This window comes from Orcinus orca, chromosome 12 (assembly GCF_937001465.1).
Source record: "Orcinus orca chromosome 12, mOrcOrc1.1, whole genome shotgun sequence".
In the NCBI taxonomy this organism is placed as follows: Eukaryota; Metazoa; Chordata; class Mammalia; order Artiodactyla; family Delphinidae; genus Orcinus; species Orcinus orca.
The window spans coordinates 53,109,621-53,135,606 of NC_064570.1; the positions used below are offsets into that span (position 1 = coordinate 53,109,621).

General features: G+C 41.6%; 1 protein-coding gene across 2 annotated transcripts; it reads left to right on the top strand.

The window, feature by feature from the left end:
- The first annotated feature begins 2,202 nt into the window (after positions 1–2,202).
- POPDC3 (popeye domain containing 3) lies at positions 2,203–22,825 on the top strand. Of its 2 annotated transcripts, none has more exons than XM_004264772.4 (4): positions 2,203–2,882; positions 19,222–19,958; positions 20,885–20,993; positions 21,993–22,825. In XM_004264772.4, the coding sequence occupies exons 2-4, from the start codon at positions 19,474–19,476 to the stop codon at positions 22,272–22,274; spliced, it is 876 nt and encodes a 291-aa protein (XP_004264820.1). In that variant the 5' UTR covers positions 2,203–2,882; positions 19,222–19,473; the 3' UTR covers positions 22,275–22,825. The 2 variants fall into 2 exon arrangements, with proteins under 2 accessions (XP_004264820.1, XP_049551274.1); XM_049695317.1 differs by lacking the exon at positions 2,203–2,882 and adding an exon at positions 18,515–18,911.
- The last annotated feature ends 3,161 nt before the right edge of the window (positions 22,826–25,986 follow it).

Genomic DNA, 25,986 nt, shown 5'->3' on the forward strand with positions numbered 1-25,986 from the left:
TTAAGTGCAAAATAAGCTACAAGGATATATTGTATAACACAGGGAATATAGCCAATAGTTTACAATAACTATAAATGGAGTGTAACCTTTAAAATTGTGAATCACTATATTGTACACCTGTAACTCACGCAATATTGTACAGCAACTATACTTTTAAATAAATAATAAATAAATAAATGAAAATGAGTGATATAGAGAAATAGAACTATGGAGAATTATATAGGGGTTAAAAAATGAAAGAAACACAGAAGAAAGAAAGAAAGAAGGTAAAAAAGAAGAAAGGAAGGAAGGAAGGGGTTAGTGAGCAAGCCTGGCTGAATTCATACCTGGAAGTAGAGGCAATTAACAAGCAAGTACACTAGATTAAATGAGACCTGGTTTAGTACTTAATTGCTCCTAGATCTTTACCATAAGTATTCTTCACATTGCAGTTGCAACTTGAGTTGTACAACCTGAGTTGACTGTGTTTCTGTCCTGCCACAGAGGTTTAGTCAAGAGACTATCCCAAAGGACCTGCAGGGATGAAGGCTATGGATCTCAGATACACAATCTTTGAAGCAGAAATGCAGTTGGGGGCTTCCCTGGTGGTGCAGTGGTTGGGAGTCCGCCTGCCGATGCAGGGGACGCGGGTTCGTGCCCCGGTCCGGGAAGATCCCACATGCCGCGGAGCGGCTGAGCCCGTGAGCCATGGCTGCTGAGCCCGTGATCCATGGCTGCTGAGCCTGCGTGTCCGGTGCCTGTGCTCCGCAACGGGAGAGGCCACAACAGTGAGAGGCCGACGTACCACAAAAAAAAAAAAAAAAAAAGAAATGCAGTTGGAAGTCCCAGAGAGCCCTCGACCTGTGGCGATCCATAGGGCACCACTTCATTAGTTTTTGTCTCATGAAGACTTTGCAGTGAAGATTAGGCAGGGACATGTATGTGAAGGAGTAAAAGAGAAAAAACAGAAGGCATCAGGACAGCAATATTTAACACCAAGTTTATCAAAGAAGGAACTACACTGTGTGTACTAATATGTTGAATACCTGAACCACACATACAAGTTGTATTAGTTACTACAAACTTAATGGCTTAAAATAACACACAATTACTACCTCACAATTTTGCTGGGTCAGGAGTCCAGGCATGGCTTAACTGGGTCCTCTGCTTAGGGTTTCACGAAGCCAAAATTAAGGTGTCCTCTGTTCTGCATTCTCATCTGGAGGCTTGACTGGGGAAGAACATTTCTAAGGTCACTTAGGTGGTCGACAGAATTCATTTCCCTGTGCTTGTAGAACCCGAGGGCCCTGGCTTCTCGCTGGCTGTTGGTGAGAGGCTGGTCCTAGAGGCCACCTACAGCCCCATGCCCCGTAGACTTCCCCAGCATGGACGCTTACTTCATCAAGCCAAAACGGACAGTCTCTAGAGAGAGTGTGCTACCAAGACCAAGTCTTTTGTAGAGTAATGTAGTTACAGGAGTGGCATCCATCACCTGAGCTGTATTTATTGTTTACAAGCAAGTCACAGGTCCCAAATGTACTCAAGGGGAGGGGATCCAACCAAGGCATGAAACCCAGGAAGCAGTGGGAATAATGAAGCCACCTTACAATCTATCACACAAGCATATCTTTGCTGCTTCTGAGTTTTTAAATTAAAAATGACCATGAATATAATCCTTAAAAACATTGTAATGTACAACACTAAATAAGAAGTAAAATCTAAACCCAGAATACATCTGATGTCAAAGCTCATGACCTTCTCACTTCCCCAGCCATATCCAGTTTAAACTGGATTTCCAACATCTCTGAGTCAATCCCTAGAATGAAGAGTAAGAGCAAAAGCCTGGAAGACAAGCGGTTTCTAGCTGTGCACGGGCTGTAGGAATATGGTTAATTTTTGGCCCTCAGTCCCAGTAACAATTAAAGGAGGTTAATTTTACCATTTATATTACTTTAACTGTTATTCTGGGGACCAAAAGAGACACTGATTACTCAGTAAATATTTTGTTCCTGGAATCACTGTCACCAACACAGTTATATAACACGAATGAGGGTGCGGAGAGAGGGGAGGAGATGGAAACCCTCGAGTAAGTTGTATTTCACTGTTCCCTCACCAACCACCATAGGGTTTGACCACCAAAACCAAAGAAAACTTCACTAACTTCATAGGAGGAAAATATGCATTTGATTTTTGCCTTAAGTTGCATGCACTGGCTCATCACTGATTTGAACTTTTTTATCATCTGTATTTTTTTTTTTCCTTCTGTGATCGTCCATGCTCTTTATACATTTGCTTTATTCAGAGGTTCATTGATTTGAATCAAGATATTAAACGTTCTCTGTCCTATACACCCAAATATTCCCATCCCCTCTCAGGTAATTTCACCTCTTTTTGTTTACAGTGCGGGGCGGTGGGGTTGGGTGTGAGGTAGCAAGAGGGCAGACGTACAGCTGCTTTCCATCCCAGGAGTCAACCCCATGTCTCACTGCCTAGGATAACAGCGAATAATACGAGGTTCATTTTATAACTGTGATTGGTGTTCACTTCGGGAAACCCATCTTCGCAAACTTTGGTCCGCCGCGATCGCTAAGTTGATCAGCAGTCCGGCGACTCCCAGGAGGCTGGGGCTGCCCGGGCCCCGCGCGCCCGCGGCCGCCGCCACCCCCGCCGCCCCTGGGGCGCGCGCCTGTGCCCAGCCCCCGCCTGCACCGCCGCGCCGCTCCGGAGCCGGGCTGCGGTCACCGAGCGCCCGGGCACGGATGCGGGCGCCTGCCCGGGGTCGGCCAGGAGAGCGCGAGCCGGGCGCCGGGGGCTTCGCGCCGGCTGCCAGGGCCCGGCGCGCTCGGCTGGGAAACTTCTCCGGGCGCGAGGCCGGAGCTCAGCGCGGGGCCGGGGAAGGCCAGGTAAGGAGGGAGCCGGGGCGCCTCGGCCGCCTCTCTCCCGCCGCCGTCCGCACCCTCACACCTGGCAACGCCGGGGCCGCCCGCCGGGCGAGGCCTCTGTACTGGCCCCGCCCCCGGGTGGGGGCCGCTTGCCGCAGACCCCCGGCACCGCCGGTGCTTCGCCGCCGGTGCTACTGCGCGCGCCGCTCCGCCGCCGGGCTCCAGCCCCGCTCGAGCCAGCGGCTAGCCCCGGGTCCGCGGGGCGCCGCTCGAGCTTGGCGGTCGTGGGGGGATCGCTGCTGCGGGTCGGCGCGCGGGCCCTGGGCGCTCGGGTCGTCCTCGCATAGAGGTGAATCTTCCTCCCACCTCTGCTGTTGGTCCCACTCTTGCCCCGGGCACCTTGGAGTCCCCCCAAACGGCCGGATTTTCGAGGGAGAAAAGCTGCTTCTGGGGGCCCTGATATCTTTAGGTTGGCCTTGGGGAAGTGGGGCAGCGGCGGGAAGTTTCCTTCTGCAAAGGGTCTGACTAGGGGCAGGGTTTCACGCTGAGTTGGGGACCGAGAAAGCTACCTCATCCAAGGTCACGCTGACCTGTTTACTCTATTTGGGGAATGCCCCTGAAAAAAAAGGGAAGGAAGGAAAGAAAAAGACGTTTGAAAACCACTAAATTACCTCCTCACCAAGGTCGGTTACAGAGGTATGATACATTTTGAGGGTCTGTATTTTAAGAAAAGATTAAAGGCACAGAATCAAATACAGTAATAGGACTATGGCCAAAAAAAAAAAAAAACTGTTTTAGTCAGGAGATATTTTGCAAAAAGTTCTATATGTAAATAAATGGAAAGGTATAATTAGAAACCCACTTTTCTACATAACCGAATTTGATTTTCTAAACTTCTAGAATGTGACAGCCTTCCTTCCTGACGTTTCACTCCAACTTTTGTGGTTAGGTATTTTCAATTTGCAGGCTTGCACACTGCAATTGAGTTTTATGGCAGCCTTAAAAAAATTATTGCTCTCTGTTCATACTAAAGTTTGGTGGCTATTTTCTTTTCTGTTATTTTTAATACCAAGGACTGTTGCATGAACATATCCCTGGTGTGACAGTACAGGAACTTGGCACTGTTCTTTATGGCAAGAGAAAACCAAACAAGAACTACCTGAAACAAAATATAAACAAAACAAAAATTGGATCTCCTTCCACATTTGGAAAATGAAGAGGTCTGGCTGATCCCAGACGATCTTTAAGCCTCTTTCCTTCTCTGGGAGACTGGGTTTGTCTTTTGAAGAGTTTGGGATACAAATATTAAGTGAAATCTAGAGTAAGATGTTATCTGTCCTAAAATTTTATACATATAAACTGGGAGACATTTGATAATTGAGTTTCTTTAATCTCATCAGTCTCTCAAAATAGCTGAATCATTGTGCATCCTGGGTTTCTAAATGGTGATGTTCTATGTTATTAAATAAAAATGTGTCATGGGAAGCCCAAATCCCATGCTTCTTATCACAAGACTGACTAATAGGGTTGACACACTGGAGCATTCACGTCTGCTTATTTTGAAACAGTCCCCAGGAAAGATCAAGAATGGTTATGAAGCATTTGCTGTAGTATGTGAGTATAACAACACATAGCGACATGACAGGCAAGAAGTTTTGAAACAGCTTTGGAAAATATCCAGGATAGATTTGCAAGCCTGCAAATTGCGATTGAAATCTTTTTTTGTAATTATGGGTGTTGGTCAGCTGGGATTATGAGCTATAGAGAATAAGTAAGAATTTACAAGAGTATATTGAGTCATTAATGTGATTTTTTTTTTTAAAGAAAAGGGGAAAATATTTCTCTCTTTTATCTAAGTAGTTAGACAAAAATGTCTTAAAGTGAAATTTACAACCGGTTATTTTATAAATTAAATAACCAAAAGTTGCTGACTTAAAATTCCTGTAACAATGCTGGATCCTCCTCCAGCCCAGAGAATTCAGGGATCAATTCATACAGACCCAAAGTGAGATCTTCTCATTTTGTGCTTTTCAGCAGAATAACCTCTAGTGACTGTCACACACACACTCTGAAATTGGCGGGGGAGGAGGGATTTATGGTCTAGAAAATGGTCTATAGCAGCTGAGCCTATAGAAGAACTTTCATCTCTCTGAGCCTCATTTTCCATTCTGAACAATGCTGATAATACTATTTGGGTTGCAGAGTTGTTGTGACTCCTAAGTGGGTCAGCATAGGCAAGAGCCAGTGTCTGGCACATAATAAGAGCACAGCTCATCTTAGTTCTCCCTGTCTTCCTGAGTAGGTGTTTGTTTATTGACTGAACAAACTGTAGGTTGAACAGTAGGTCACAATTTTTTGCTTTTGATTTCAGAAACTCCATGTGGCAAAATCTTGACAATTGTTGAATCTTGGTAATGGGTATATAGGGATTCATTATATATTATTTTCTCTGTTTTGGAATATGTTTAAAATTATTCATCAGAACAAAAATTTAAGAGTGAATCTGAACAAAACCCCACCTTATAAGATATATTTCTAATCTAGCATTTCATTTTTAATTGGAATTTTTAAAATTATTCTATATGGACAGGAAAGAAAAATACAATTATATAGAGTGAATGGATGGGTGGGGAATGATACTGGAGAGCAATCCGTGGTGATCTTCAATTTTTTGTGAAAATTTTTTTTATTTTAAAAGGATCCAAAAATATCACATGATATTTGTTAATTCTGGTTGTTGGATTCATGGATTTTTATTCTCTGAAATTTTTGTATTTAAAAATTCTCAAATTAATATAAAACCACCTTTTGGTTTTGTAAGAGTATTATAAAGGAAGCAGTTACTTCTCTGGTGGGTGGTGCAGTGGTTAAGAATCCACCTGCCAGCGCAGGGGACATGAGTTTGATCCCTGATCCAGGAAGATCCCACATGCTGCGGAGCAACTAAGCTCATGCACCACAACTACTGAGCCTGCATTCTAGAGCCCGCAAGCCACAACTACTGAAGCCCTGTGCCCTAGAGCCTGCGTGCCACAACTACTGAAGCCCGTGCACTCTAGGGACCACGTGCCACAGCTAGTGAAGCCTGCACACCTAGAGCCCGTGCTCTGCAACGAGAGAAGCCACCGCAATGAGAAGCCCATGCACTGCAAGGAAGAATAGGCCCTGCTGCTCGCCACAACTAGAGAAAGCCCTTGCGCAGCAATGAAGACCCAACACAGCCAAAAAAATAAATAAATAAAAAATAAAGTAAGCAAACAATACAGGTATGTGCAAAGAAAAAACTAGTGTCCCACCATACAAGAATAACCACCCTTAAGATTAAGTGAAGATCATTCCATATGTCTTTTTTGCATTTATACAACCAGAAGGATACAGACACATTACTGTGTAATGTGGTACTCCAATGACACATATAATGTTTGGGGGTTTATTTGTCTGTTTGCTTTTGGTGTTTGATGGAAGTTCTAAAAAACAAGTTTGTTTGCATTTTGGTTTTCAAGACTTTAGACTGTCCTTTAAAATGTAGCATTTATTTTAAAATTCAATATGCAACAACTGACTTTAAATGAGTTTTAAGTAGCTTAAGTTTTTTGCATATAAGACGTACTTTTAGATTATTTTAGATCTCATAATTTGAAGCTGGGTTTTAATTATGTCAACATTTGAAATTCACTATAATGCAAGCCCCATGAGGGCAGGAATTTATTGAATTACTGCGTATGTTAATTAGTAATATTTTCCTGGCCATTTGAAAGTTGATGATGCAGTCAATTATGCTATAATGCTTGTTTTGAAAACCAGCGTCATTCCAATGCAACTGAAATATTAGGGAACAATTTGAGCATAACACAAATTTTGCACTTGCTTATACATGATTTACTCAGCCAGAAACACCAGGTGAACACAGTAAACTGCAAGCAGCTAACTGAGCCCTGTAGGAATACACAAAATGCCAACACACAGAGACCTCAACGTTTACCAGCTACCTTGGTTCACCATGTGGTATCCTGCAAGATTGTGTTTTGCTATTCTTTTGCACTTAGGAATTTTTCTACATAAAAACACACTCATTCAACATCCCAAGAATGTTTAAGCATCTTGATTCAAAAAAGAAAAATAGTGCATGCAAAAGGAAAGCTTCAATATTGAAGAGAAGCTTGAGATAATCAAATATTTTGAAAGAATCAAGAGAATATGTAGTATTTCCTGAGCAGCAGGAATAAGGGAATAATACACATTGCAGATCATGACAGGAAATGCACAAAAAAGAAACATCTATGGCTGGAATAAGCTCAAGTACTACAAAGTCAATAACGAGGCTGAAAGAAATCAAAGAAATGGAAAGATCGTTCAGCACGTGGATGGAGGACCAGTGAACAATCTTTCTCACAGCCAAAGAGAAAGCTCCTGTCTATATACGAACACTTGAAATGGTCATTCCCTGCAGAAGTGCTCCTGTTAGCACCAGTAGTGGCTGGTTTGGTGGTTTCAAACATCGTTGACCCTGGTGTGTGATCCACGTGCTCATTAAGCCCGAAAAAATGACAAAGGAAAGATTATAGCCAATTAGCTAGCACACATGAACTTAATAGGTGTGTTTGCCAGGAAGGAAAATGAGAACCTGAAGTAAATAAACATAGAAAAAGTGAGTTCATTTGTTGCATATAGGACACTTGGAGGAGAGGTAAGTGAAGGTGTCTACCTTGGATTCATATCAAGAAAAAACTGTTAACGCATTCGTGATTCCAGCTTCTCTTGCCTCTTTCATCAGGAATCTTAGGTGAACTTACTGCTTGACATGATAACAGGTGATCAAAGGTGAATGGCTTCCTGCTTATGCCTTTAACCATTTCCAGGACATGGAAAGTCAGAAGAACTTGAAGCAGAGTATGGGGGTTGTTTGTTTAAAGCAATCAAATGATGAGCTTGAGAAGGAGAGATTTACTGCTGTGTCTTCGAATTAAGAATTATAGGGCACTGCATGATTCAACATAGGACTCAACCTATCCTTCTGTTGCTCCAAAAATTGTAATTTCTTTTTTTTCTCTTTTTTTGGCTGCGTTGGGTCTTCGTTGCTGCCCTCCTGTTTTCCAGATATGACTGAAGACCTGTTACCACCTGATTTTCCTAATTTAAATCTAGCAAGGATTGAGTGTCTTCTGCTCCACAGACCTATATTCCAAGTCCGTCATAGAATGTAGATTATTAGATTAATGGAAAGCCTCATGTATAGTTAGTATTGGTGTATACTGTGTGTGTATTCATTTTCTATTGCTTTGTAACAAATTACCACAAACTTAGTGGCTTAAAACAACATAAATTTTTTATCTCACAGTTTTTATGAGTCAGAAGTCCAGGCACAGCTAAACTGGATCCTCAGCTCAGGGCCTCACAAGCTTGCAATCCAGGTGTCAGCCACACTGCACCCCTCATTTGGAGTCCAGGGTCCTTTTCCAAGCTTTTTAGGGTGCTGGCAGAATTCAGCTCCTTGTGGTTGTAGGACTGATTATCCTGGTATCTGTTGGTTGGGTACTTCTTTCAGCTCACAGATACTGCCTGCAGTTCCTTGCCTTGTGGCCCCCATAGGCATGTCATAGCATGGTGTCTGCTTTATTCTAGGCCAGTAAGAATATGTTTGTCTAATTTCCAATCCCTCTCAAGTCCTACAGTGGAGTGTTATATAACTTAACATAATCGCAGTGGTGACTACTCCAGCACCATTGGCCATATAATGTTAACTAATCAAGGGAGCATCTGTCCCATGCCATTCACAGGTTCTGCCCAGACTCAAGGGAAGGGGATTATAGGGCGTGCACACAAGCAGGGCAGGAATCTTAGAATTCTCCCTACCACCGTACATGATAAAGTGAGAAAGCAAACATGGCTGAAGATAATCAAGTGTGACTTTAGCTGAGACAAGAGAATCAGAGAAGCCCTTCGTAGCCTGTGGGCATGGTATGAAGAGTCAAAGGCATACTCCAGCCTAGAAGCCTAGTGGTACATGAAGAGACTTAGGCATGATGTGCAAATAAAGGCTGGTGTGGACCTTCTGGAATCCAGAAGGCCACAATCCAATCTCCAGCATAAAATTTATAAGATTGTCTGTCTGAGATTTACAGTGTATACCATGAGGTATCATCAGAAGATGAAATGATAAAACAAGACCATGTAATATAATTGCTTAGAAAAGTAGAATTCTCCTAAGGGAAAAGGAAAAAGTAGTGCCTTCCTTGGTAGGATAAAGAGGCCAAGAGCTGTAGTGGAGCTGGCCATCTTTTTAGGCAGAAACCAGATGGTGACACATCTATGCCTTGGATAACATCTGACTGTAGCATATGAATATTGTAGCCAATATCATTTACCTTGATATCAACTCTTTGCTCTTAATCTTAGATAATTCTTCCATATCTATACATTTATATGCTATACATATGCACTGTTTGCACAGCATCATGTCAAGTCTTTTCATTTCCTCTCTCTTATTGCTTGAGAGGCTCTAGACCAGCACTGTCCAAGAGAAATATAATGCAAGCCACATATGTAATTTAAAATTTTCTAGTAGCAACATTAAAAAATAAGAAGAAATGGGTGAAATTAGCTTTAATAACATGTTTTATTTAATCCAGTATTTCCAAAACATTATCATTTCAACATGTAACCAATATAAAAATTATTCACGACTTATTCCTTATCTTTGTACTAAGTCTTCTCAATCCCTTGTGCACAGCACATCTTACTTCAGACCAGCCATATTTCAGGGGCTCAACAGCCACATGTGGCTCCTGCAATAGCCAGCACACCCCTAGAATTCTAAGGCCTCTGATCATGGGCATTTAATTTCAACTCTCATTTCTCTTTGTACTCAACTTTCTAGATAGTCTTGCCAGCTCCAGTCCTTACTCAGGATTGTCCTGTGTTATTACAAGACAACTGTTACATACCCCTCCATCCTGCCCCTTATCTTCTGTTGTGAACTCTGTTGCTAGACCAAGTGCATCAGGTTAAACATGACTCAAAATGAGTCCCCCTTTCCTCTGATTTCTTTCCGAGCTTCGGGAAAGAAAGGGATGAAAGGAAGATGAAAGCATCTTCATCCCTTTTCTGTTCCTCTGTCTCAGTAGAGACACATCTTCCTTTCATTTCTTCCTCATGGTCTAATATATGCTTTTTCTTAGTCCAACACCTAAGCCATTGATTCAGGTATTGATCACATCTCACTTGGACTTCCTGGCTTATTAACCTGCTTGTTCCAAAACTATATTCTACACACTGCTTTTCTCCCTGAGCATTGTTATCATTGCTATATAAAAAATACTTAAAATATATACCCCAACTGAGAGAATAAGCAAATTATGACACTTTAAAAAGGAAAATATATATAATGGGCAATATAATATATAGTGGAAGCCGTGTAGACCGATAATAAAGGCCATAAAAACTCAGAACCTAGAAGGTGTACTTCAGCCACCATGTTAAGGAAAGGCTGCTGCAGCATATCCACAAACCTTGAGCCCCCTTGGAGATGACTGGTGAGGAAGAAAAATGCCTCCCGACCTGAGCAAAGCATGGAAATGAAGACACACAGGAGAAAATGGGCCTTTCCAGCCCTTTAAAAATAAGCATTAGGGCTTCCCTGGTGGCTCAGTGGTTAAGAATCTGCCTCCCAATGCAGGGGACACGGGTTCAAGCCCTAGTCTGGGAAGATCCCACATGCCGCAGAGCAACTAAGCCCGTGTGCCATGACTACTAAGCCTGCGCTCTGGAGCCCGTGCTCCGCAACAAAAGAAGCCACTGCAATGAGAAGCCTGTGCACTGCGACGAAGAGTGGCCCTTGCTCACCGCAACTAGAGAAAGCCTGTGCGCAGCAACAAAGACCCAACGCAGCCATAAATAAAATAAATTTTTAAAAAATAATAATAAGGATTAAAATTCAGACCCTTTACTCTACAGAATGTTCTGGTGTCTCTCAACCCTATCCCCCTAAAAGTCTGTAACCCTGGTTGCATAATAAAATCCCTGGGAAATTTGTGAAAAAATTCCAGTGCCTGGGCCCTACCACAGTTCTTAAATAATTAAACAGTCTCTAGAGTTGGGCCCCAGTCATAAACCTGGTATTAAGATCTGCAGTCATAATTCAGTTCTGCCCCTCAGCTCTACATTTTGACCTATGCTAGGAATAATGTTCTATTTCCTATCATGGAGAGTTGTGTTATTTTAGAGCTAAAAGGAACCGTACATTATTTGTCCAACTCTTTCATTTTATCAATGAGGAAACAGGTCTGGGAAGCTTAAAATCACACGCTGTTTAGGGGCACAGCTAAGACTAGGACTCTTCTCTTAAGTTGTAATGCCAACTGGACAGAATAGATAGCAGAACGGTGCACGGACACCAGCACTACAGCCATGGACAGACAACTAGGGATCAGGGAACGTTACATGGAGTAACCAGCATGGGAGGACAGCCAGTGGTCAGCCAGGAATGGACACAGCTGAGGCTCTGCAAGCAAGGATAATTCAAAGATCCTTCAGGAACAAGATAAAATAATGGCTCTCAAACTGTAGTGTGCATAAGAATCAACTGGGAGCCTATCAGAAATGCATCTTTCTAGGGCTTCCCTGGTGGCGCAGTGGTTGAGAGTCCGCCTGCCGATGTAGGGGACGCAGGTTCGTGCCCCAGTCCGGGAAGATCCCACATGCTGCGGAGCGGCTGGGCCCGTGAGCCATGGCTGCTGAGCCTGTGCGTCCGGAGCCTGTGCTCTGCAACGGGAGAGGCCACAGCAGTGAGAGGCCCGCGTACCGCAAAAAAAAAAAAAAAAAAAAAGAAATGCATCTTTCTGGGTCCCTTCCTGGCTCAGTAGTTCTGGGGTGGGGCCAGGGAAGGAGCATTTTAACAAGCCACCGAGGTGATTCTTTTTTTTTTTTTAAGATTATAAAGTTTTTAAAAATTTTTTTAACGTTTTTATTGGAGTATAATTGCTTTACAATGGTGTGAGTTTCTCCTGTATAACAAAGTGAATCAGCTATACATATACATATATCCCCATATCTCTTCCCTCTTGCGTCTCCCTCCCACCCTCCCTATCCCACTCCTCTAGGTGGTCACAAAGCACCGAGCTGATCTCCCTGTGCTATGCGGCTGATTCCCACTAGCTATCTATTTTACATTTGGTAGTGTATATACGTCATGCCACTCTCTCACGTCGTCCCAGATTACCCTTCCCCTTCCCCATGTCCTCAAGTCCATTCTCTACTGGGTCTGCGTCTTTATTCCTGTCCTGCCCCTAAGTTATTCATGACCATTTTTTTTTCTTTTTTTTAGATTCCATATATATGTGTTAGCATACGGTATTTGTTTTTCTCTTTCTGACTTACTTCACTCTGTATGACAGACTCTAGGTCCATCCACCTCACTACAAATAACTCAATTTCTTTTCTTTTTATGACTGAGTAATATTCCATTGTATATATATGCCACATCTTCTTTATCCATTCATCTGTCGATGGACACTTAGGTAGCTTCCATGTCCTGGCTATTGTCTCTTTTTGAATTATGGTTTTCTCAGGGTATATGCCCAGTAGTGGGATTGCTGGGTCATATGGTAATTCTATTTTTAGTTTTTTAAGGAACCTCCATAATGTTCTCCATAGTGGCTGTATCAATTTACATTCCCATCAACAGTGTATGAGAGTTCCCTTTTCTCCACACCCTCTCCAGCATTTATTTTTTGTAGATTTTTTGATGATGGCCATTCTGACCAGTGTGAGATGATATCACATTGTAGTTTTGATTTGCATTTCTCTAATGATTGATGATGTTGAGCAGTCTTTCATGTGTTTGTTGGCAATCTGTATATCTTCTGTGGAAAAATGTCTATTTAGGTCTTCTGCCCATTTTTGAATTGGGTTGTTTGTTTTTTAGATATTGAGCTACATGAGCTGCTTGTAAATTTTGGAGATTAATCCTTTGTCAGTTGCTTCATTTGCAAATATTTTCTCCCATTCTGAGGATTGTCCTTTCGTCTTGTTTATGGTTTCCTTTGATGTGCAAAAGCTTTTAAGTTTCATTAGGTCCCATTTATTTATTTTTGTTTTTATTTCCATTTCTCTAGGAAGTGGGTCAAAAAGGATCTTGCTGTGATTTATGTCATAGAGTGTTCTGCCTATGTTTTCCTCTAAGAGTTTGATATTGTCTGGCCTTACATTTAGGTCTTTAATCCATTTTGAGTTTATTTTTGTGTATGTTGTTAGGGAGTGTTCTAATTTCATTCTTTTACATGTAGCTGTCCAGTTTTCCCAGCACCACTTATTGAAGAGGCTGTCTTTTCTCCTTTGTAAATTCTTGCCTCCTTTATCAAAGATAAGGTGACCATATGTGTGTGGGTTTATCTCTGGGCTTTCTATCCTGTTCCATTGATCTATATTTCTGTTTTTGTGCCAGTACCATACTGTCTTGATTACTGTAGCTTTGTAGTATAGTCTGAAGTCAGGGAGCCTGATTCCTCCAGCTCCGTTTTTCTTTCTCAAGATTGCTTTGGCTATTCGGGGTCTTTTGTGTTTCCATACAAATTGTGAAATTTTTTGTTCTAGTTCTGTTAAAAATGCCAGTGGTAGTTTGATAGGGATTGTGTTGAATCTGTAGATTGCTTTGGGTAGTATAGGCATTTTCACAATGTTGATTCTTCCAATCCAAGAACATGGTATATCTCTCCATCTACTTGTATCATCTTTGATTTCTTTCATCAGTGTCCTATAATTTTCTGCATACAGGTCTTTTGTCTCCTTAGGTAGGTTTATTCCTAGGTATTTTATTCTTTTTGTTGTAGTGGTAAATGGGAGTGTTTTCTTAATTTCACTTTCAGATTTTTCATCATTAGTGCATAGGAATGCAAGAGATTTCTGTGCATTAATTTTGTATCCTGCTACTTTACCAAATTCATTGATTAGCTCTAGTAGTTTTCTGGTAGCATCTTTAGGATTCTCTATGTATAGTATCATGTCATCTGCAAACAGTGACAGCTGTACTTCTTCTTTTCCGATTTGGATTCCTTTTATTTCTTTTTCTTCTCTGGTTGCTGTGGCTAAAACTTCCAAAACTATGTTGAATAATAGTGGTAAGAGTAGGCAACCTTGTCTTGTTCCTGATCTTAGTGGAAATGGTTTCAGTTTTTCACCATTGAAGATGATGTTGGCTCTGGCCAGGTGATTCTGATGGAAGTGATCTGGGCACACCTGCTGGGAAGCACTAAACACTAATCTAAGGAACAAGATTGTTGTTGGCTTCCAGAGACTGGCTTCTTGGCCACTGGAAAGTGAAGACTTAAGGATGGGTTGGTTCTGGGTCTATACCTGCCAGCAGTAGGTGGCCAGGACACAAGATAGGTAAGAATGATAGAGATCACTCCTGCAGAAATGAGTAAATTTAGAATTTACAGTATAAGGATGGTTCGTCTTCAACTGTAATCCTCTGAGGAAAGAAAACTTTTGAAAACTGTATTCTCCAAATGGCTCAGCTCTATAACATACAAGCAACAAATACAGCAATGGCATTTCTATGTTATTTAAAAATTTGCTAAGAATTTTTAATAAAGATTTTCTCATCTGAATCTTCCAGCACCCTTTAAAGTGGACAGAATAGGTGATATTACCTCTGCTTTACTGATGAATAAATATGTCTGAGTTCATCTACATAGCAGGGAGGAAACTGAGGCCTACATTTTCTAAATCCTGGTACTGTGGAAGCAGAATGATGCAGTTTAAACTGTGAGTTTCAGAGTCAGGCAGGCCTGGATGGAATCTTAGTTCCAATATGAGTAGTGTGGTAACCTTGAAAAGCTTACTTGCCTTCTCTGAGTCTTCTCATCTGTGAGATGGAGATAATAGTACTTTCCTCATGGGGTTGTGCAGGTTAAATGAGATAATTTTTCAAACATGTCTGGCACATAGTTGCTGAATAAGTGCAGCTCCTTAAAGATAAGCAGAGAGGGCTTCCCTGGTGGTGCAGTGGTTGAGAGTCCGCCTGCCGATGCAGGGGACATGGGTTTGTGCCCCGGTCCGGGAGGATCCCACGTGCCGCGGAGCGGCTGGGCCCGTGAGCCATGGCCGCTGAGCCTGCGCATCCGGAGCCTGTGCTCCTCAACGGGAGAGGCCACAGCAGTGGGAGGCCCGCGTACTGCAAAAAAAAAAAAAAGCAGAGAAAACTAGCTTTTTTTTTTTTTTTTTTTTTTTCCAAAACAACATAAACTTATTCTCTCGTAGTTCTGGAGGCCAGAAGTCTGAAATCATGGTATTGGTAGGTGTACTCCTTCCAGAAGCTCTAAGGGAGATTCTGTTCCTTGCCTCTTCCAGTGTCTGGTGGCTGTCGGCATTCCTGGATTTATGGCCGCATCACTCCAGTCTCTGCCTCTGTGGTCACATTGCTTCCTCCTCTTCTATCCTCCTCTTCTATCCGCATCCTCTGTGTGTCTCTTATAAGAACAATTGCCATTGGATTTGGCCCATCCAAGTAATCTAAGATGGTCTTCTCATCCGGAGATCCTTAACTTAGTTATATCTACAAAGACCTTTTTTCCAAATAAGATTACATTCACAGCTTCCAGCTATTAGGGCATGATCATATATATTGGGGGGCAAAAACTAGCTTTAAGTTCATGATTATTTCCTTTATGGAACACACACCAAAGTTGGGATATGATTCCAATTAATGAGTAGAATATTCATGGAATTTTGATCTTCTTCGTTGCCTAGCAACCCAAACTAACACAATACCACATGCTACCAGAGTTGTTTTAATCAGATCAGGAATTCAACTGCTCTTAAGGAACTGAACGTTCTAAAAAGACAGAAGGATTCTCCTATGAATTTGGAGTTGTGCCAGACATCTTAAATAAGTGATGTCCCAATCCCTCAGTCAAGGTCTCCTCCACTTCTATTCCCTTAGGTGACAGAAGATGTTAGAACATCTGTTGAATCGGATAGAGAGTGGGGATGGAAAAGGCAGAGTGGGCTTGTACCTCTATACCAGTGTGTTCAATCCACATTCACTGAGGGCCAAGGGTCAGAAGTACAAAAACATTTGTCTTTGCCCCTTAAGAATTCTGGAATCTAGAAGAGGAAGTGAGTCAATGTTGAATAATAATACAGCAGATTACTTCATGAGTGCCTTTCTATGTCTGTGTCCCTGGCAGTATTCTAAGCATTATGGACTGAGCAGTACAAGCAGATATAGCAGGTCTCAAATATCCACTGTCAGGATTATTATTTTACTGCCAAGCTGCCCTGGCAGAATATCCCACTGGTCTCCCAACACATTAAATCAGATTCACAACCTTGAAAGACACATTGCCTGCTGGAGAGGGCATGAAGCTGAGTGGAGGACTGGAACTTCCACCCTGTGACTTACTGCCTCCTTTCCCTGAAGCAAGTTACCTAACCTGTCTGGTGCCCCCCCTTGCTCATCTGTAGGCTGAGCGTGGTGCCTGAGATACTGCCTCCCTCACAGCAGTAAGTGTGATGCCACGAGGTAATAAATGTCCACGTTCTGAACCGGTAACTGCCATTTCTGAGCTGATCTTCATCAGTTTGCCACCCAGTTTAGATCACATTTCACTGAGCATCTTTGTGCCTGCCTTTACATTTCCTTATTCCCTAGAACTCAGGGTCTTACAATTTAAAGAGCAAACTTGGAAATATTTTGTTTATTTGCCCTTTATTTTGTCTCCGTCACTTGTATCCCCATGTGTTAACTTCTTTTGCAGGGAAGACCCACTTTAGTGCTTAAGAAATCCATTGTGCTCCTTTGGCATTTCAGCATTTATTTACCCAAAAACATGACTTAAGGCCTACAGGCTTTTCAAGCAGCCAGCTGGTTGATGAATCATGTGCAGCATTCGTATAGTGCTGCTGGCACATGTCAGAGGAACACTCAGGCTCATCACCTGCCCCTGTCAGTTCTTCCTCTTCTAATAAAGTACATCTGTTTTGGTGACTGAATAAAAACACACCAAGCAGAGAAAGGCTGGGTGTGGAGTAATTTAATCAGGGCAAGTCAGCACTCCCTGTTGAGTGAGACGGTGTCAAGGATAGGAAGATGGCTTGGTAGCAGCTTATTGAAACAGAAGCCGACTGGGAAGGGCCGGAAACACAGTTCCTCATATAATCATAATGGGTCACACTCCAGGAATGTAGGTGGCCCAGTATATCCCCCAAGTCAAGAGTTGAAGGGGACAAGATTCCCATAAGCTCCCTTCTGAATTGCCACAAACATTTTACGTGGCCTCTCCCTGTTAGCATCATTTTAACAATTTGTTGAGGATTATAAATTTTTCAGGAAGTTCAAACCCAAGTTCAGAGCTCTACTGGCGGTGCTTTTTAATATTGGCTTCATGGCTGTGCTTGGCATCCTAAGGAACTGATGAATTTAAAATACCCAAGTTTTAAAAGTTAAACAGCAGGGGGACTGACATTTGCAGTCTGCATTTCACAGTTGTCACTACTCATTGTAGTTTTTAAAAACGCTTCTTTGTTTTGAATGTGCAGTAATATATAATTTTGTGTTTTGTTTAAAGAGGAGAAATGAAACATATTCAGCATGCCAGTCTGCCTTGAATCTCATCTCTCACAGAGAGATGTGTGGAGTGATAATTAGAGGGATGCAGACTGTGTAAAATGTATTTGAAAGCAGCATAAGTAGAGATAACAATATGGTTGTAAGTTATAGGTCTGTGTTGTTGTTTCTTTTTTTCATGATTCACCTGGTGATGTTCTTTTTTTTTTTTTTTTTGCGGTACGCGGGTCTCTCACACTTGTGGCTTCTCCCGTTGCGGAGCACAGGCTCCGGACGCGCAGGCTCAGTGGCCATGGCTCACGGGCCCAGCCACTCCGCGGCCTGTGGGATCTTCCTGGACCGGGGCACGAACCCGTGTCCCCTGCATCGGCAGGCGGACTCTCAACCACTGCGCCACCAGGGAAGCCCTGGTGATGTTCTTAATGTCATTACTTGCTGAGAAGAGAATCACTGTCCAAGATGAAAAACCAGGAACTTCAGCAGCAGCAGCTTCTTTAGTTTCATTTCTAGTTCTGTTGGTAGCAACACTATTCCTTTTTTCACTTCAGCTAAGTCATTTTCACCTCTGTTTGTGTACTTTTTTTCTATGAGACAAGATCTATGATATCTGATATTTTATTAACAGGTGTTCTGGAAAAATCCATCTCAAGATAAAAACACTAAACATAGCACACAAGTTCAAGGTTCTTGAATGTTATTTTGGTTTCAAAAAAGTCAATCTGATGAATGCCTCACACTGAAACCATTTATTGTTAAGAAACCTGGTGATAAATGATACATATCCTATAGCTCTGTCATCATGGTTAAATCTCTCCTGAGTCAGATCACATATTAGCATTTATACCATATGGCTGAAAGGGTAGAGAATATATGTGCAGAGGAACAAGTCGCTAACATTTTTGACCATCTGGTAAATAGATGTGTAAGTAGCAGGAATTGTACTATTATTTATTTAGTTATATGGATGCAACCCTTAACCTGAAATAGCCTCTAATACAGTGAAGAAGAACTGAATTTTTATTTCTCAAATAATTTAGATCTAATTAATTAAACATTTTCACAGTCTACTATGTGCCCTTAAAATCTGACTCCTGATTGTGTGTTTCTTATGTTTATTGATTTATTAGGGCTCCTTACAGTGCCTGATTTAAAATATCTCTCATGGGAGACCACATGATTGGATTTAGCATACAGGCTCAAGTCCTGAAGTTCTGCTCTGCCACCAACCACTGTGTGGCCTTGGATAAATTACTTGGCCTCTCTGAGCTTCGAATTCTTCACCTATAAAGAGTGAATAACGTATTGTCAAACAGTATCTCTAAAAGGGTGGGCCACGGAAGGCCATGGATCGATGCATCAAAATCATGTGGGGAGCTTGTTCAAAATACCAACACTTAGGCTCCACCCTCAGAGATTCTGACTCAGTATATCCAGAAACAGTCTATGAATCTGCTTATCTAGTCACTGTCCCAAGAGATTCTGAGGTATACCGAATTACTCTTCCAGGGACCAGCTGATTATAGCGCTTATTAGCTTTCTTGAAAAATATGTAGTTAGTTAATTGTAACAAGTACTAAAATTTCTGTAAATAATTTATTATTATTAATAAGCCTAACTCTGAAATATGCATTTTTTTATCCTAGAAATTTAACACTTTCAGTATTTGTGCTGAAAACATTTTAACTTCATAGAAAATAGGATGTCAACTTGAATAAGGAATGCTGATGACTCACTGAATACACTTCTCAATTCTCCTTGTTTAATTAGAATCCTTTCTGTTTTCTTCTCACACAGGAAACCACAAAATATTTCTGGGCTAGTTCTAAATCAGGAGCCCAGATGAACTTAAGGATGCTAGCATGGGATTCTTAGTTTTTCAAGATCCGTACACACCAAACCCTTAATCACCCCAACTCCAGTGTCCGGGCTTTCTCTGGTTTTGTGAAGACTGAGCAAAACTCTGATGATGGAAAAGCAAAGGACTTAATTACTTGCTTCGATATCATTTAACATCAACTGAGAAGTGCACCAGACGGTAGTACAGCCATGGAAAGAAATTCAAGTTTATGGAAGAACCTAATAGATGAACACCCAGTCTGCACCATCTGGAAGCAAGAGGCCGAAGGAGCCATCTATCATCTTGCCAGTATTTTATTTGTAGTAGGTTTCATGGGTGGCAGTGGATTCTTCGGGCTCCTTTACGTCTTCAGTTTGCTGGGGTTGGGTTTTCTCTGTTCTGCTATCTGGGCTTGGGTAGATGTCTGTGCAGCTGACATATTTTCCTGGAATTTTATATTGTTTGTCATCTGCTTCATGCGGTTCGTTCACATCGCCTATCAAGTTCGCAGCATAACCTTTGCGCGAGAATTTCAGCTGTTGTACAGCTCCCTCTTCCAGCCTCTGGGGACCTCTTTGCCTGACTTCAGAACTATTGCTATGAGCTCAGAAGTGGTTACTTTGGAAAAGGAGCACTGTTATGCCATGCAGGGGAAAACCTCCATTGACAAACTCTCCCTGCTTGTTTCAGGAAGGTTTGTACTCTTGACGCTTGCATGTCTTTCCTCTTTATTCCTTACTAGCTTGTGTTTCTTTCTGCTGCATTTTCCATCTCAACACAGCATAGTCCTGGGCAGCATTTAGCATGCTGAGGCATGAGAAAGCCCTTAACACATGAGTCATGGACATAGGCATTTAGAGTACAGGGTATTATTTACTTGAAGCAGGTTATAATTTAGAGTCTTAATATTTCTTCACAGAAATCAAATGTATGAATCGGTTTGTCTGGATATGCTACTTGTTTCCAAGCTAATCATGAGAGTCAAGAGGATTATGCCAGCTTAAATTCATAGAATACTTATGTTAGCACGCAAAGTATTTTGAACAGATTCTGCTAGGGCATTCTTCTAAATAATAAAGAACACTTAAATTTTATAATGATCATTTTTTTCAGTAAATTCTAGCAATTGCCCACTTGCTAGAAGGGGACGTGCACTATATATAAAATTTGAAAACAGAAAGTTTGGAGGAAGAAATACTAATGTGATTATTCATGTTTTTTTAAAAGGTTAAATATTTAGTTTACAGAGGTATTTCCAGTGGTACTTCTTTATGTTCTTCAGTGTTCTCCTGCTTAATTTAAAATCTGACTGAGTGCATTGAAACTTTTAATTGAAAGATATTATATACACAGAAATGGGCACATATCATCAATGTACAGTTTGATGAATTTTCTGATGAATCTTACCCACTGTTCCAGAATCCTAACCATGGGAGGAACAGCGGTACATAAATCTTAAAGGGGATTTTTGTCACTTATTGTAATGTATGAATTTAATATTTTGCCCTTAAAGATTTTAAAAGTCATAAAAAACATCAGAGATCGGAAATACTGTTCCGTATCCTCGTCCCCAACTTAGTGCTCTCTTTCTCCTTCCCTCATAACTGATGTCCTTTGTAGGATCAGAGTGACAGTTGATGGCGAATTTCTGCATTACATCTTCCCCTTCCAGTTCCTGGATTCTCCTGAATGGGACTCACTGAAACCCACAGAGGAAGGCATTTTTCAGGTAAAGAATAACTAGGCCACACTGTGAACACTGCCTCTTCCTGTTTAAAAACAGGCAAACAAGCAAACAGAGCAGCAGATGACATAGGAATGATTTATATTTAACTTTGGAATGTACTTAGTATCACGCATGTCTTCCCAGTTCCACTTGAGTCTTGCTGATTAATGTCACTTTATAGGTCCGGCAACAAGGAGAAGATTGGGTATTACATATGACAGAAAGGAGTCTGTGATAAATATTCTTAAATTTTTCTTTGCTTAACTGAGTATATGGGAATTCAAATATAATTAATTGATATTTGACTCTAAACACTGCCACCTGTCACAGTTCAGAAAAACACCAAGAACAAAAAATCTGCCCTTATTACAAAATAAGTGACTTTTAAAATTCAAAATACTGATGAATTTCAGTTGTTTTCTAGCAACAAAATGCTAAGCTTACTGTCACTACTCTGCTGCCATATCTGGTAGTTTTGAAAGATAATCCTTTCAGTAGGTTCTGTCTATTATGGTATACTTCCTCTGGTTATAACATGTAACATACATGTGTGTGTATCCATGTGTGTGTCTTTGTGATACAAATTCATATACATATGCAGAATAGGTTAATTCTATTCGGTACTGCAGAAACTGCATTAGGGTTAAATGTTTACAGTCTTCAGGACTGACTTGGAAATATTTCTCTAACACTAGCCAACTTTATTATGTTTTAATATCAAGTAACTCTCACTTCACTGAAATGCAAAATCTAGATACCCAAACTTAGAAAATAGATAAACTGGAGATGGGCACAACATTGTGATTATTCATGTTATAAATTACACAGATAGTAATAAGTTTTGTAGTTTCTATTTTAACAATATATTGTGGGTTGGTAGGCTTTTTTAAAGTTAAAATCAGCACAAGAAATTCATTTAAAATTTGGGGCCAAAAAAAACCACAGGGCAGGATGTTTCTTGCTTCCTCATCTCTGATTACGTGTGGTCTTATGTTCGTTTAGGTAACGCTCACAGCAGAAACTGACTGTCGATATGTGTCCTGGAGGAGAAAGAAATTGTACTTGCTCTTGGCTCAGCATCGTTACATCTCCCGCCTGTTTTCAGTTTTAATTGGCAGTGACATTGCAGATAAACTCTATGCCTTGAATGACAGGGTATACATAGGAAAAAGATACCATTACGATATCCGGTTACCCAACTTCTATCAAATGTCAAGTCCTGAAACGTCCAGATCAACCCTGACAGAACATTTTCAGAATTCCAGACGACATTGTGATAAATGACACCGAAGCCTGCAGTTTTATAACGATAAAAGACTCTCTTCATCACTCCCCGAATGAAATAGCAAAATACAGAAAATTGAGCTCACTAATATTTTTATAAATCCAACCCAGAGGCGAGATGCCACTGCCAGCTGTTTCATTCATCTCAATGTGTGCATTGTGAAGACATTTTACAAGTTTTTTTTCTGTATTTCTCATTGGAATATATGGGGGGGCGGTGAGTAACTGTGGGCAGTTTGTCCTTTTCTGCATCAGCACTGGGAGAATGCAATTTTGCGTTCTCAAATATGTCCTCAGACTTATTCAAATCTGCTGCCTTGCCCTACTGAGTTAGTTAGGTGTTGCTTCTCAAGAAGCAGCCAGTAAGTACTCTCAGCAGGAGAGTGGGTAGCTACTGTCCACACCAGTGTTTCCAGAATTCACTTTTTGCTACAACCTCTGATGAAAGCAACATGTGTTATTGTGGTGAGCAGCACTTACTTATTTTAAATGTGAAGTTATTTAATATGACTAGAAAGCAGAATAAATGCAAGAGGTAACAGTATGCCAATCTTGAAGACTATTTTATTGCTACAAATAATTCATCCGCTTAATCATTACAGTAATGATTACAGTACATTACAGTAAGTCCTAATCATTACAATAACATATTTTAAAAGAGGCATTTCATGAAAAATAAAGCTGCATACTAATTACTGAGTAAAAAGAATACTTGTGAATAAATAGTAAAAATGTAGCACAGCATCTCAATTTTCCATGTTCGGCTGAAAGGGCAAGAGGGGGTGGTTTGGCTAGACAGTGAGGGACTCCTACTGAAAGCTCCACCCACCGCAAGCACGCCGCCGCAAGCATGGGTGTCTGCCATCCAGCCATTCCTTCAGCTTTGTAAAGAGACAGATCTGATCCCTACCTGGAAAACACTGGTTTTCTGAAGCTCATGTGCAGGCCGTGTTCTTTGGTGGAAAGATAATAGCATCCTACATTTAACAAGTGTATACTGAGCACCTACTGTGGCTCCAGGTGCTGACCTGGGCACTGGGAATATTTCAGGTAACAGAAATCCTATCCCTCATAGAGCTCACATTCTGGAGGTGAGGGAGACAGATAATAAAATAAATCAGAAACACCTAGAGGTAGAAAGAGAGAGTACCATGGAGAAAGCTAAATCAGGGAAGGTGGCTAGGAAGGGGCATTGCAATTTTAATAGTGGTCAAGGAAGGCCCGAGAGAGAAAGGTAATGTTTGAGCAAAGGCCTGAAAGAAGCAAAGGAACGATGCATGCAGCTATTTGGGGAAAGAGCCATCTGGGCCAAAGGAGAGCAAATGAGGTCTTTAGGCAAAAGCAGGAGCGGCTGGGAGGCTGGCATGATTAGAGCCGAATGAGCACACGGGAGAGAGGGCAAAGAGGTAATATGGGGGCCTAATAAGCATGACAAGAACTTGGACTTTTATTCTGAGAATGACCAGAAGCCATTGGAGAGTTTTAAATAGAAGAGTGATGTGATCTGCCCTACGTTTTAATAGAATCACGTTGGCTAGTCTGCTGAGAATAGACTGGGTGAGATGGGGACAGGAGGGGACCTGGAAGGGGAGATCAGGGTTCAGTGTGAGATGCTTATTCAACTCTGAAGTAGAGGAAATAGTTGGAGGAGTCTAGAGTTCAAGAGAAAGGTCTGGGCTGGAGATAAAGATTAGGGGTATTTCACCTATAGGTGATATTTAAGGCGATGAGACTAGTTGAAATGGCCAAGGGAGTGAATGTAGATTCAAAAGAAAAAATGGCCCGAGGACCTTTCCTTGGGACAGTCCCTTGTTAAGAGGACAGGGAGGTGGGAAAGAGTCAGCAGAGGGTGCAAGAAAGAGCAGCTAGTGAGGTAGGAAAAAAACCACGAGTGTGCAGTCCTGGAAGCCAAGGGAAGAAAGTGTTTCAAGAAGCGAATGATGAGCTGCTTCAAATGTAGCTGACAGTCAGGTGATGGGAAGTCTGAGAATAAACCATTGGGTTGAGCAGCATGGAGGTCACTGGTGAACTTGACAGGAGAGGTTTTAGTGGAGTGACTGGGGACAAAAACTCGACTGAAGGAGGTTGAGGGGAAGTGTGAGGCAAGATGCTGGAAGAGCAAGTGTAAGTATGTTTATCAAGTGTTGATGTGAAGGGAAACAGATATGGTTGGTAGCCTGAGCAGGAAGTGGGATCAAGAGAGAGGATGTTTTTGCTGGGTTTTTTTTTTTTAAGAAAAGAGAAATACCAGCATATTTGTATACTGATGGGAATGATCCAGAAGGGAAGGGTGAATTGCTGGAGTGATGACCTTGAGCAGATGAGTCAAGGTCAATAGACAATCATTAGTTAAGGAGAGAAGGCAGAGTATATGGGAGTGAAGTTGCTGGCAAATGAGAGATGTGACGGGAGCTTGTGAAAGTTCTCTCATAATTACTTCTATTTTCTCAGTGGCCTAGGAAGCAGAGTCAGCAAGGAGGATGGGGAAGAAGGGGTGGGGTTATGTAAAGTCCATTACTTTGTATGTTAGCATCTGCTGTAAGAGGGACAGTGTGACAAGGTCTGAATCATTAGTCTGGATGAGCTACTGAGCTATTCAAACTCAGCATGAACTAGACGAATAGTCAGGAGGTTCTTCTGTCTCGCAGCCACACATGGCCATCGTGGGCAGCACTTACGAGCAGACACAATGGCGGCTGTCTGCCTGGTGCCACTGGAGGCCTTCAGAAAGCACCCACGGGCTTTAGGCAAAAGCAGGAGCGGCTGGGAGGCTGGCATGATTAGAGCCGAATGAGCACACGGGAGAGAGGGCAAAGAGGTAATATGGGGGCCTAATGGCTTCAGTGGCTTCACAATGACTCCGGGAGAAATTCATTTCTTTGCATCTGTAAGACTTTGTGTGGTAGGAGATATCAAAACACAGAGTACCCCAAGTAGCAGTCATACCTTAAGTTACTACCGGCTAACAACACAACAGGGTTTAATTATCAGATAGCTTTCTAACCATGAAAGTCAACTGAGAACAAAGCCAGACAGAAATGGGATATAGACTTTCAGCTCAAATCATGTGGCAGAGGGAGGAGAAGAATATAAATACAAGTTTTCCAGAAATCGAACCATTTTTAGGATGAGGAGGAAGGAGTACAAACGTAACAGGATAAAGAGAAGCTAAGAGATGCCGTGAAACCTCTCCATCTTCGCACTTTCGTGTAGGCCTGGCACCGTCCCTCGGTATTAACAGCTCGGTTACTATCCAACACCTTGGCTGCACCCAGCTTTTCTCACTTAACAAAATAAAAATAAAAAACCCTATAGTGACCTCTATGTCTCTACTCTGTATGTTTGCTTTGAAATGTCTAGCAAACCACATTTTACTATCTCAAAATACTCTAATCAACCCAGATGGAAAGAAGAAAGCACTGATAATCCTGAAAGAGTACCCCAGCAGTGCAATATCACAGTGCATTTAAATTGAATCTCTATTAAAAATGGGGCTCAATTTAATCTTACCCTAATTGTTTCCAGCCCTAAATTCCTTTGATTCATCTATCGCTGGTAAGAGAGCAATAAGATGAGGAACCAGTTGTTTCCTTGTGTTAAAAATGCTTTGCGGCTTCATATACAAAATCTGTATATGCAAAAATAAATGGAGCGCCTTGTCCACAGAGTATTAGGAATTTCAAGACCGAGACAGCAGAGCATTTATGCCAAG

What these genes read in the sequence shown, in the direction of transcription:
- POPDC3 (XM_004264772.4), top strand. Translation starts at nt 19,474, where the DNA reads ATGGAAAGAAATTCAAGTTTATGGAAGAACCTAATAGATGAACACCCA. An exon ending in TCCCTGCTTGTTTCAGGAAG is followed by an intron (nt 19,959 to 20,884) that starts GTTTGTACTCTT and finishes TGTCCTTTGTAG; the next exon opens with GATCAGAGTGACAGTTGATG. An exon ending in CAGAGGAAGGCATTTTTCAG is followed by an intron (nt 20,994 to 21,992) that starts GTAAAGAATAAC and finishes ATGTTCGTTTAG; the next exon opens with GTAACGCTCACAGCAGAAAC.